This window comes from Phoxinus phoxinus, assembly GCF_949152265.1.
Source record: "Phoxinus phoxinus genome assembly, chromosome: 17".
Classification (NCBI taxonomy): domain Eukaryota; kingdom Metazoa; phylum Chordata; class Actinopteri; order Cypriniformes; family Leuciscidae; genus Phoxinus; species Phoxinus phoxinus.
Window position 1 is genome coordinate 16,321,025 of NC_136892.1, and position 13,297 is coordinate 16,334,321.

The 13,297-nt window shown below is 35.9% G+C and overlaps 1 protein-coding gene across 1 annotated transcript; it reads right to left on the bottom strand.

Annotated features, from left to right (window-relative positions):
- Positions 1–1,495: 1,495 nt before the first annotated feature.
- cfb (complement factor B) lies at positions 1,496–12,746 on the bottom strand. Its single transcript, XM_079587124.1, has 18 exons — positions 12,647–12,746; positions 12,190–12,405; positions 11,519–11,704; positions 11,029–11,202; positions 10,790–10,885; positions 10,496–10,629; positions 8,617–8,767; positions 7,508–7,639; positions 7,059–7,151; positions 6,740–6,877; positions 6,275–6,372; positions 4,214–4,343; positions 3,969–4,107; positions 3,800–3,879; positions 3,523–3,635; positions 3,097–3,226; positions 2,892–2,941; positions 1,496–2,293 (listed from the first exon to the last, which is right to left on the bottom strand). Exons 1-18 carry the CDS (start codon positions 12,705–12,707, stop codon positions 2,120–2,122), a joined length of 2,295 nt encoding a protein of 764 aa, XP_079443250.1. The 5' UTR covers positions 12,708–12,746; the 3' UTR covers positions 1,496–2,119.
- Positions 12,747–13,297: the final 551 nt, after the last annotated feature.

The window sequence follows — 13,297 nt, forward strand, 5'->3', positions numbered from 1 at the left end:
GTATAAATGTATAGGATAATGCAATGTAAGTCGCTTTGGATAAAAGCGTCTGCCAAATGCATAAATGTAAATGTTTTCATGATATTCTAATTATATGACCACCTGTATGTGTCACAGTTTGTTTTGATTAGTCACGTGTTTTCCTTTGTTCAGTTTTCCTGCCACTCCTTTGTTACCATGGTCACTGTCGTTAATTTGGTTCAGCTGTGTTTCATTAAATGTCACAATTTTTTTAGGCCAAAACATTTTTTTGTCACATACAGCAAAAACCTCCTCACTATCCGCTAGCTGCCTGTCCCCTGAACACACTGTAAAAAAAACGCGGTCTCTGTAGACACCCCAGGCTCAACAAATGGCAACAAAAACAAACTGGGCCAACCCGCACCACGAAACATAACAAACAGTGTTCCAGCCAATCACCGACAAGCAGGGTTTGGGGGCTTAGAGAAGCATGTGTGGAGAAGTGTGGAGGAGAGAGAAGCATGAAGAAGGAAGTTAGAATTATATTCTCTTCAAGTTTGATATGGCCGACACACGACCAAAGAGACGACGTTGCGATTAACAAATTGCAAAGAGGGAAAAGTATAAGGAATGCGCAAAGTCACAAATTTACATGGGCAAAGCCTTCGCAAGGTGGCGAGAACTCCGCCGGCAGAGGGGCTTCCAATCCGACATCCAGGTAACGTTAGCTCTGTTTTTGCTGGACAGGTGGGTAAATCCATTTTTTGTTTTTCTAAACGGACGTTTGTGTTTGCCTAGCTAACCAACACAATTATATAATTAGCTAGATCTATGCAGTCAGCGCTTACTTTAGTGAATACAACATATAGGTTTCTAGCAGCTAGCGATCGATCTCTATTGTAAATGATCAAGCAAACTCACAGTAAGGCGACAGCTTGTGTGAATGATTGTATTCACCCACTGTTTGTTATGAATTTGAATGTTCATTTATAGGCTATTGACAACTTTGACTAAATTTGTTTATGACGGAGCCGTTGTTTATGCTCACTGCGAAACGAAGGGAGGGGGAGGAGACGGGATGAGGAGGAGGGAGGGTCTAGCCTCCGTTTTGTTTGACAATACTTTGAACGTCAACAAGAAGTGACGTCACCCAGCATCGCTTAGAGCACCTTTAATCATCCTCATTTGTGTTTGCTTTATAAGTTGGTCCCTCACTTCCATTCTCTGTCCGATCACAGTTATGTTAAGTGTGTTGCTCAACCTGTTTGCCTGTCTTCTAGATTGTAATTAAAACGTTGTATTTGAAATGATCGTCTGCAACACAGCGAATTTGCACACACTGTTTTGAGATGGTCGAAGAGGATGTTTGAAAATTGCTCAGAATGGCTTACATACTTGGGACATCCAGAAGTGTTTGGAAGATATGTTGGCTTGACAATGGTTCTTGTCTGCTCAGTCCCATAGTTGCCATTTTTCATGTAGGACATCTACCTTCATATACTTCAGCCATAAATTAGCTGACTGGAAACTGCAGTGATTTACTGTAAGGCTTTTATTACTGTTTGTAATCATTCTCAAAACAGAACAAATTGTGAATTGTAGTACTGCAAGTCAGAATGTAGCACTGATGAAGTCAGTATAAATCAAATATTTGTGTTAATCATCAGAGCGTAGAACAAACAATAGGCCTATTATATAAAGGCATGTTCTCTTAAAAAGTCTTAAAGCCTTAAAGTTTGTTTGTTTTAAAATTATGTGATTAAAGGTTGTGTGCGCATTTGTAGGAATTTGTAGGTTTATTTATTTATTACCAAAATGCCCGAAAGCAATGTGTTTCAAAATCTACTTCTGTGTCAGTGGTCATTATTTTGTAATTACATTTGCAGCGTACAATTTCTACACAACTGGCATCACCAAACAAAATTGCAAAAAAAAGAACGACACTCCCCTGCTTGCCATTGGTTGGACATACAGATAGTCTTGTACAAACATAGACATAAAATTAAAAGAAAAACTGTTGAAAGACTGTTGATAATAAACTGGATAAATTTTTAACAAAGACCAGCTATTTGACTTAAAATTGTTTTGATATATCAATGAAAATGTATCAAAGTGTTGTATCAAATTGCACTCACACAGTTTCAGTCTGCTAAAACATTCAGAAGAACGTTAGAGGGTTGCCTATTTGGTCTTTTCCTAGGTGGTCTTTAAGGAATGATCGTATATCCGCACTGAAAAGATTTGTGTGGTAATCTCTGGTGGCTGCTTGCGAAACGGGGTCCGGGTTTCCTTTTGTGCAGATGTCCTTCACTCCCCAGCTTACGACACCAACCTATCAAAGATTTTACAGATATTAAAAAAGGTTCCTATTTATCAGCTTCTCTCAAATTAATCTTTAAATTCACCCTGTAACACACACATTCCAATCGGAAGTGAACATCCCTATGGCTTTATATATATGTGTGTGTATGTGTGAGAGTTTCCTCTCTGCTCTTCAAAACTTGCCGTCTTTTCTTTGGACCCTGCAGTTAATCGCATAACATAACGGTTCTACCATTAAACCTATTTCTCACCTATACATAACTTATTTTAAATAATGCATGATGAAAAAGTGTGCAATATATCACAACAAAACAAAAAAACAACTTGAATTATTCTGTTCATACATCAACTCTGTTCATACCATCCAATCACGAGGACTCACCACCCTGAGTCATATGACCAATGACCATAAATGGTCAAATTACTTCCTTTGAAGTGAGCATGGCATGTACCCTTCGCTGACGGACTTGTGGAAGGGCCCTTCATGAAGGTGTTCACTTTAGTTTGGAACGCCCCTTAACGGCGTCCCCTCCCTGAAGAGCCATTTTAATACGAGACTTCTCTGCCACATCACCAATACTGTTTTCAACAGGAAATGGAAATCTCACCTGAATCAGTCGATCTTTTTTATTTATGTAAGTGGCCCCACCGGATTCACCTATTACAAAATGACATGCAGACACAAGGAACCATATAAGAATTATATCAATTAAGTTCAGATCTCTGATTAAAATGTTTTCAACCAACGTCATGACCTAAGTGGTAGATTAGAGACAAATATAAGCTGCTGTCACAATGGCAAATCAAACATACCTTTGCAGGCAACATGATCTGTTTGTGGTTCATTACCACCACTGCACAGAAAATTGTCTGTAACTACATCTCTTGCGTTTGTCACGTTGACTCCTTCTGCTTTCTTTGCATCTTCAACACAAGCATCCCGCTAAAGAATAAGTATACCAAGAAGTGTTCTTAGATTGTTGAGGATGAAATGTTATATATATATATATATATATATATATTACACATTCAAATAAGTTTTCTGTCGCATACTGCACATAATTCAAGTCCTAGCAAAATTATTTTGCTGTATATGAATTTTGTGACATTTAGGCCCCATAAAATCAAAGTTAAAGTTTTGCTGCTTTCTTATACTCATAATGCACTGGATAATTTTTTTTAAAGAGAAACTTTTTCAATTACTACACATCAGATTAGAAACAAAAATAAAATCATTACATATTTCCCACGCTTGATCTTGATGTTTCTTATTTTTCGTGGTACATCAGTTTCCTTCGCCATTTTGGACGTAAAAGAAGCGTCCACAAGTTCGTTGCTCATTAATAATTCCTCTGTAACAAATGCAAAATATATGACATTTAATGTTTGGTATATTTAGTTGTATAAGCAATGGCACATGTTTAACATATCTTCATTTAATTCATCTTTCACACTTTTTGATAGGATTCTAATGTGCATGCAGCATGTCTGACAGATGTCTTATCTGGCACCTTACCATGTTTTCTGCACGTCCCTTCACTGTCTGAAAGTCTCAGAGCTCCATTGGTTTCTTTTGTGCAGGGGATGCAGATAGGTCTGTACAGAGATACACATTATATTCTTTAATTAATTCAGTCTTTTTTAAATATTCTTAATAAAGTTACATCACATTACATACTCCTCACCGTAGATTAGCACTCATCGTAAGAGCTTTTTCCAGCTTTATAAGAGCTACATCAAATTCATAATATTCCTTTATTTTCATATGCTGTTTTGCTGTTATGTTATATTTAGGATGAATTATGTATTTTTCCACTTTTAGAACTGCAAAAGGACAAGTAAACGTCATCGATAAGATTTATGCTGTAACACATTTTTCTTCATTAATTATCTGACAATGCGGGTGTATCAGTTCAGGACATAACATTACCTTTCAGGTTTTTTTCCAGATCAACTGTTATCTTATCAGCTGTGTCTCCGTTTTTGAAGCAATGAGCTGCTGTCAAGATGTAAGTTGAGGTAACTAATGACCCCATGCAGTTTGAACCGTGTGGAGAACGCTACATGAAGAGCAGAGAAGATAGATGTTGTCATGCTTCACCTCTATTGCCATATAACTTGCAAGTCTATTTTGCCTCTTTTTGTGTGTGTGTTTTTTTTTTTTTAATGGGCGAAGTATTATACACATGAATATCTATCATTTTATATATATATACACACACACACAGGTGAAACTCGAAAAATTTGAGTATTGTGCAAAAGTTCATTTATTTCAGTGATTCAACTTAAACGGTGAAACTAATATGTTATATAGACATGCAAAGTGAGATATTTCAAGCCTTTATTTGTTATAATTTTGATGATTATGGCTTACAGCTTATGAAAACCCCAAATACAAAAATAGAATATTGTGAAAATCTTTTCATAGCTGTAACTTAATCATCAAAATTCTAACAAATAAAGTTTTGAAATATCTAATTTTGCATGTAATAAGTCTATATAATATATCAGTTTCACCTTTTAAATTGAATTACTGAAATTGAATTACGTGCAAAAAAACTTTTGCACGATATTCTCATTTTTTAGTTTCACCTGTGTGTGTGTGTGTGTGTGTGTGTGTGTGTGTGTGTGTGTGTGTGTGTGTGTGTGTGTGTGTGTGTGTGTGTGTGTGTGTGTGTGTGTGTGTGTATATATATATATATATATATATATATAAAAATACAATATATTCAGGTGCTGGTCATAAAATTAGAATATCATCAAAAAGTTGATTTATTTCAAGAATTCAAACTAACATGTGAAACTAATTATAAAATAATAAATAATATTATATAGACTCATTACATGCAAAGTGAGATATTTCAAGCCTTTATTTGTTAGAATTTTGATCATTATGGCTTAGAGCTTATGAAACCCACGAAATCAAAATCCCAGAAAATTAGAATATTACATCACACAGTAATACCATGGTCATTGAGCCAGGTTTTGGTTCTTTTGGCGGTGTGGGCAGGTGCAAATCCTGCTGGAAAATGAAGGAAGCATGAAGTGCTCTGAAAATGTCCTGGTAGACGGCTGTGTTGACTCTGGATATAATAAAGCACAGTGGACCAACATCCTCTTTTCTGATGAGAGCAAATGTTGCATCTCATTTGGAAACCAAAGTCCCAGAGTCTGGAGGAAGAGAGGAGAGGCACACAATCCAAGATGCTTGAAGTCCAGTGTGAAGTTTCCACTGTCTGTGTTGGTTCGGGGAGCCATGTCATCGGCTGGAGTTGCAAATGAGATGCAAAATTTGCTCTCATCAGAAAAGAGGACTTGAAAATCAATGTTTAGGAAGCCCACGTCCTTTTTTTCTCTCTCGCAAAAGTATAACGTAGTGTCAATAAAATCATTAATTTCATTATTTATCATGTTATAAATTAAAATTTGAGTATTGCATCTCAAAACCCTTGGTATAATCTATCATTTACAGCAATAAACACACATGACCTATTTTTGTCATTTTTATGGCTATGAATGTGCTCTTAAACTCATAATTAGATTCTGCGACTTTAGCCGGGGTTTCACAGGCTCCACTGTGCTTTATTAGATCCAGAGTCAACGCAGCTGTCTACCAGGACATTTTCAGAGCACTTCATGCTTCCTTCATTTTCCAGCAGGATTTGCACCGGCCCACACCGCCAAAAGAACCAAAACCTGGCTCTATGACCATGGTATTACTGTGTAATTACTGTATGATTTCATGTAATATTCTAATTTTCTGGGATTTTGATTTCGTGGGTTTCATAAGCTGTAAGCCATAACCATCAAAATTATAACAAATAAAGGGTTGAAATATCTCACTTTGCATGTAATGAGTCTATATAATATATTAGTTTCACCTGTTAAGTTGAATTCTTAAAATAAATCAACTTTTTGATGATATTCTAAATTTATGACCAGCACCTGTGTATATATATATACATACATACGATAAAAAGGTTATGCTTACAACAACATTAATCTGTGCCAACCATGGAAATGCACGCCGTTTATTATCTTTGTCATAGTCTTGATGAATCCCACACAATTCAACACTGGTGCTCTCATCTGTGTAAGGAAGCAGGTATAGGAACAATCATTCATTACATGATGAGAGGTTCCTTAAGTCAATGCTTAAAGCATTAGTTCTCTATTCTGTCAACATTCATTAACCTCCATGTAGTTCCAAACCTGTAGGACTAAGTAGAAATTTTTAAGAAAATCCCATTGTCCATTCCACATATTCAAACTAATGCATTCTCTCACATACAAATACACGAGAATTAATGACATTTTCCGTCAATGGTGTCAAACCTGCTATGACATATCTAAAGGCACCATGTTTGAATTGAACAGAAGCAGGAAGGATTTATATCTATAAATATAATATCTAAAAATGTATATCTATATTAAATATAAATTATAGCTACAGTACCAATCATTTGGTCAAACGTCTCCTGCACCTTGTCCAAGTCTGGAAGCATAAAGAAATATTTTTCTTCGTCCCTCAGTGACACCAAGCCATTCACGTCGTATTTATTTACATCCTTTCCAACTCCAAATACATAAAGATCTGGAAAGAGAGGACACATTTGTATCAATAAACAAAATCAATAATAAAGTCTTCTAAATCAACATGTGCAGTTTTTGCTGTCCCTGATGATAATGCTTGTAAATGAAAGACAAATTTGAAAAATACTACTAGTCCTAATTATTTGATTTCATAATAATGATTAATAAAATTCATTGCTTACCAAGTTTCTTCTCACGCTTTGGATCATTTTTGATGATGTGATATTTGATCTTGTTCACTTTAGGTATAGGATCCCCCCCCATGTTTGCGTGACCTATGAAGTAGGAGATCAATTGAGATAAATTACAGTGAATATTTGCTTTAAAGTTGATCTCTAATTTATGGCAAAATGTCTGTTGGGTTTTCAAGTTTTATGGGGACTTTCCAGACATAATGATTTTTATACTGTACAAACTGTATATTCCATCCCTTAACCCTAACCCTACCCCTAAACAACCCCCACAGAAAACTTTATACATTTTTACATTTTCAAAAAACACAATTTAGTGTGATTTATAGGTTGTTGTTTTTCCTCATGGGGACCACAAAAAAAAGACATTATGTACATACATTTGTGTTGACATGGTTTTAATAGTAAACGCAAATTATGAATGGAATAGATGTAAATACCATCAGTGAACACAATGATGATGTGTTGGGTCTCAAGGAAGGACGTTGCATTGTTGATCTCCTCTAATTTCATGCTCTCATGAATGTCTGAATAGAGTTTGGCAATATTGGTACCTGTGCGATCACCTTTATCTGTCACAAAAACAAATATTACAATCAGCATTTTTCCTAAAAAGTTTCTCACTAACTAAATAATTCTAAAAGCAAGTGACTACATTAAATAAATAAAAAGTAAAGATTAAAACATTTAAATTAATCTAAATAAGAACATGAATTGGGATTTTGTTTTAAAAGAATATATGATTTGTTTAATTTTTACTCTACATTGGATAGCAATGAACAAATATCCGTAAAGGGGTGATGAACTGAGAAATCAAATTTTCCTGAGCTTTTGACATATAAGAGGTCATCATACTATAAGAATATCCTGTAAGTTTCAGAACTGAAAACTTCCTTGTTCGTCCAATAAAAGCTTTTATTGACACCAGGCACAGCGAACGACAGGTTTTTCAAAGTGGGGATCTATGACGTCAAAGAGTATCAAAGACCGCCTCTGCAGAAAAAGATCAACGCCTACTTCAACACTGCCTGTTTAGCCCCGCCCACCGATTCGCATATTACATGAAACTCATAATATGCAAAACTGTTATCCAATCATAGCAGTGGGCGTTTACCTACAAGTCTTCAATGCAGCACGCCTATAAAAACCAAGCGTTTCAGGAGCTAAGCTCAAAACCAGGGTAGAAAATAGCCTATTACTTATTCATTTTGATGTTTTTGAATGTAAAAACCAAGCGAACGTCATAAGTTGACCTCAGACAACAATATATATATATATATATAAAAAAAAGCCAGTTCAGACTAAGTTAGTCTGTAATATTACAGCCTAGACTAACTTAAAGGGGTTATACTTGTATATAAAAGTCTACCCAAATTTATTCAGAAAACCTTGCTATCCTCACATAAATTAACTGTAACAAGTTGCTGTACCCCTAAATGTAATATTTTGGCATGGCACATTTTTCTGTAATTATCATCTCTAAATCTGACTATCAATGTATACAATAAGACTCATGTATGTAATGTATGACAATAAAAGCCGTACTTACCTTCATAATTAAAATTGTCCAGATCTTCAAAAACCTTTGTTATCTTATCTTTATCTTTAATACTTTTAAAGTTCTTCATAGTGATTATCGGATGAACGTCTGTAGCAAACATCAGGATCTCATAGTTTGGGGAGACCTCGTAATAACTAATCTTTTGGGAAAGAGCAATAAGAATTCAGAGTTGGAAGCAACATTTGTTGCTTTATGCAACATGTTAGCATTAATGATAGCATGAACAAATAGCAAGATGTAAACGATAGCATGAACACATAAAGAGTTCAAGTCCACATGAAACGACATATGCATTTTGCTTCCATAATGTGAAACAGGATTTTCATTAAGATCTAATACAGTGTTCAGATTTCATCCTCCGGTAATTGCTTGGATTGTGAACCGTGACCGTTCCAGAGCGGAATGCAAGTATACTGTGGATTGTAGGGGACTACTTTCCCTCTTGAAAAACATCAAAGGCCAAAGTATAGGCCAACGTGTGCGTATACAGTCGAAAGTGTAGCCTTTCAAAATATACTCCATTTAATAATGTGCGTGAATGCAGGTGGTCGACACATGCGCTCTAGAAAGATTCATCATTGATTCATCAAGTGACTGCGCTATTTTTCTCCAGAAGTTATGATCGCGAGCGTTTGTTGTTGTTGCAATTTCCGGTATTTTGTTGTTTGTATTTTGTTTTCTACTGTGAAACAACGGCCCGGGCCAGTGTTGTCATGTTGTTGAACAACTGATTAGCGCAAAACAAAGTTCAATGCGCATGTGCAACCTACAACCATACAAAGTCAACAAGAATCAGGTGGTGACAAAATTTGCGTCACGTGCACTGTATGTAGACCCCGTATGCATTTACATTTACATTTAGTCATTTAGCAGACGCTTTTATCCAAAGCGACTTACAACTGAGGACTACAGCCAGCGAGTCATCGTGAAGAGGCAAAAATGACGCAAGAAGTGCTCAAAATACAAAGTTCAGCCATTGCTCAGAGTAGCATTTTTTTTTTATTCCCTCCATAGACAGGCAACGCAACTACCACTTTGATGCTTCAAAAAGTTCATAAAGAGATCGTAAAACTAATCCATATGAATTGAGCAGTTTAGTCCAAATTTTCTGAAGAGACAAGATCACTTTATATGATGAACAGATCGAATTTAGGCTTTTATTTATATATAAACATTGATCAGTGAACATAAACAGAAGCTCAACCGTACTTTCTTGAGAACAAATTCTGGTATGTTAAGTGAACATGCTTGAGTTTCCGTTTTCCACAACTGATGTGTGAATTGATGTATGTTTATATGAGAATAAAAGCCTAAATTCAATCTGTTCATCATATAAACCGATGAAAAAAAAGTATGCATATTTGGTGTGCTGTCCGAGGAGAGGGCTTCACGCTCTGTATTTTGGCACGAACTCAGAGTACTCCTCTAAAAATTTTAAATAATTTTCATTGCATTATTTATAAATACCCACCAGTTTGAAAACACCCACAAATTTAGAAACGCCCACTTTTGTTCCGCAAAGACCCCATACTCGAATGTATAATACTGATTTGTGCTCCGAAGATGAACCAAAGTCTTACGGGTTTAGACTGGCATGAGTGTGAGTAATCAACGACTTCCATTTTTGGGTGAACATGATCCCTTTAAGGCTCATATTGGAGGCTTACGACAAGGATGTGAGGTTAAAAGTTCACTATTGACATTCCTTTTCAATTATTGGTATTTTTACTGATGAATTTTTACAGAACCTTTAACATAAAATTTAACAGCAATTAGGTAAGATTTAAGAAAGCTTCATTATCTACATCAGTAGCCTAAAAAATAAGTGGTATTACAACTTTATTACATTAACCTCTTGGGGACATACCTTCTCTATAAGCAGTTTAATGGTATTTTTTGCCTTGTCAAAATTTTCCTTATCGATGCTGTCAGATGCATCCACAGCAATGTAGATATCAAGTTTTCCACCCTGATCCAAAGTTATTTTCTTCCCCTGCTGATCTGAAGACAGAAGGAACAAGGCATTCACGTTATGCATTCACGTTATGGATTCACATTATTTTCTTTTTCTGAGCACGCCAATTATTAATGACGATGAAAAAACGTGTGTGTTTGTTTATAAATATTATTAAGGCTTTAAAACACACAAAATTTACAGTACCTCCTCCTTCATTCTGTTGAGAAACTGCTAGATTTGACTTTAGAGCACTGCTGAATGCTTCTGACACTTCCTCTGGGGTGTCGTATGTGAAATGTGCTGCACAATATTTACACAACAACATTATAGGTGCATTATCCAGAAAAGCCACATTTCAAAAGCAAAATCTCTTATTTTTGAGAACACAAGTCTATACAAGGCACATTATTTTGGAGCTTCAATGTAGCGATCAGAAGACTCACCGTAGCATTGCGGCTCTGTCCCTGACCACTGGCCACCATCCTGACAGACTCGCTCTTTGGAACCAATCAGAGTCAATGTTCTGTCACAGCGGTACGTGACTTTGTCGTCAATGTTAAACATGTGGCCTGTTCGACTGCTACCAGGGGGAACGCCAGGATCAGGACAGTGATCAGCTGTGAGGAAGTAACAAAGAGACAAATGGAAATGAAGATCTGTGGACCTCCATTTGATCTAGGCAGATGCATGGAGATTTCTAATGAAATTTGATATGATTGCGATGAAATTTCTGCTGGAACTGTGTTGAACTCACATCACATCAGATAAAAACGCAACAGAATACACATCACACATCAGTACAAAGTGTTTTTAAGCTAAACCCAAGGACTCTGGTATATGGAGAGATATTATACCAGGAACTAAATGAGCATTTTTATATCTGATTAATTAATTAATTCATGGAAACTGCTGTAAATAATGGCAATTACTCACAGTCACGTCCACAGATTGGTGTGGTTCCATTCCACTTCCCATTAGGCTTGCAAACACGGACCGCCGTGCCACGGAACTTATAATCGGAATGACATGAGTAGGTGGTTGTGTCATTTACATAGTACGTGTTTTGATATGGGGTCACCTCTCCATTCTCCAAAACACGAGGATTGGGACATGTGACCTCTAGAATAAAAGCATGAATAAACACATACTGTAGAAGAGATGTTTTGAAACAGCCTCAGATAAAAAAAATAAATTAAAACATAACTCTGCTTCAAAATAGTCCAGCATTTATTCATGAAATAATGACTCAAAATCACGGTGATCATATGGGTGAACGTGATTTCACCATGTATAACCTGTTCCTGTATTTACATGTTTTGGTGATCCTGGAACAATATTCCTGTCCAAAAATGTAGCTTCCCCTAAACCTAACCCTATCCATAACTTATCCCTAAAATCAGAGAGAAATTATAGGTGAATAACACAGATGTAGAAGCACCTAAACTGGTTTGTAAGCCTAAACTTGGCATAAACTCTAAACGTATCCCTCTAATCTGATTGGTTGAATGGAATGTTGTTCAAGGATCAACAAAGCTGTTGATCAAGGCACATGTTTTACTTGGTGAAATCACGTTTCAACCACATGATAATGTCTTGTTTCTTACTTTGGCACTTTGGGGGTTTTCTGGCACTAGTCTTTGGGGTCCAAAGTCTATCTTGACAAAGACGTGACTGAACAGATGGGTAATATCCATCCGGACAGATGTATCTTAGAAAACTCCCATCTGAATAGTTATTTGAAAGAACAAAGCTCCCTCCATCAATGTTTAGAAGCTCCTCCGGACATGATCCGTGTCTTTTGGACATGGAGGATGGAGCACCTAGACAAGCAGATCATTAGAGGAGATCACAAGAAAAATAACTTTTGTTGCGGTTTCATTTCCAGAGAAAATACGTATACATCCAAGCCAAAATACAGATTTAGATGAGAATTATTTGTGAGCTGTCTATCACAAAGTCTTTAATAGTACCTTCATTTTTTAATATATTCCTTTCATGCTAAAAGATGTTTTGTCTCTAAATTTCAGAATGTATTTAAATTGATTCAGCAAAAAGACTTACCTGCAATAAGAGGACATATCATTGCAAGGATTAACCAATTCAACCGCTGCTCACACTCCATGCTGTTTATTCAGTTCTTCAGCTGAGATTAAAAAAACTGAAGCAAATGGACCAGGGGACATCTTTTTATAGTGGGGTCAGCTAGATTATTTTATTTACATTCAGTGGTCAATGTTTAACCTTAAGTCAAATAAAGCAAATCAATTTCCCGGCACACAGAACAAAATAATAACCGTCATCAGTACATCATTATATATTCAAAAATCAAAAAAAAAAACACAATTATCTTAATTTCCAACTATCATGTATATCATGTACTATCATTTTCATCAAATATACAGATGTAGAAAAAAGCACATTTGTTTGGGGAATACTGAATAATTTTAGAGTTAAAAACCACAATCATTTGTTTTTCTTGGGTCCAGAGAGCAGCTCAAACTCAAGGGGTCATCTGAGAACACTACTTTTTTAAACTGCTTGCCTATAACACCAGCTTAATGCATGAATATGAATTAGATAAATTCATAGTATATTATCAAAGAACTAAAGGTATGACAGGACATTGTTTGGTAGAGATGGCGGGAAAATAATTTAGTAGCCTACTGTTGTCAAGCATGACAAACTTATGCAAAACACTTTTGAGGGACTCCT

Coding starts and splice junctions, on each gene's coding strand:
- cfb (XM_079587124.1), bottom strand. CDS start 12,707: ATGGAGTGTGAGCAGCGGTTGAATTGGTTAATCCTTGCAATGATATGT. Junction 7,152..7,507: donor CATCATTGTGTTCACTGATG/GTATTTACATCT, acceptor CCTACTTCATAG/GTCACGCAAACATGGGGGGG. Junction 3,880..3,968: donor ACGATGAGTGCTAATCTACG/GTGAGGAGTATG, acceptor ATCTCTGTACAG/ACCTATCTGCATCCCCTGCA.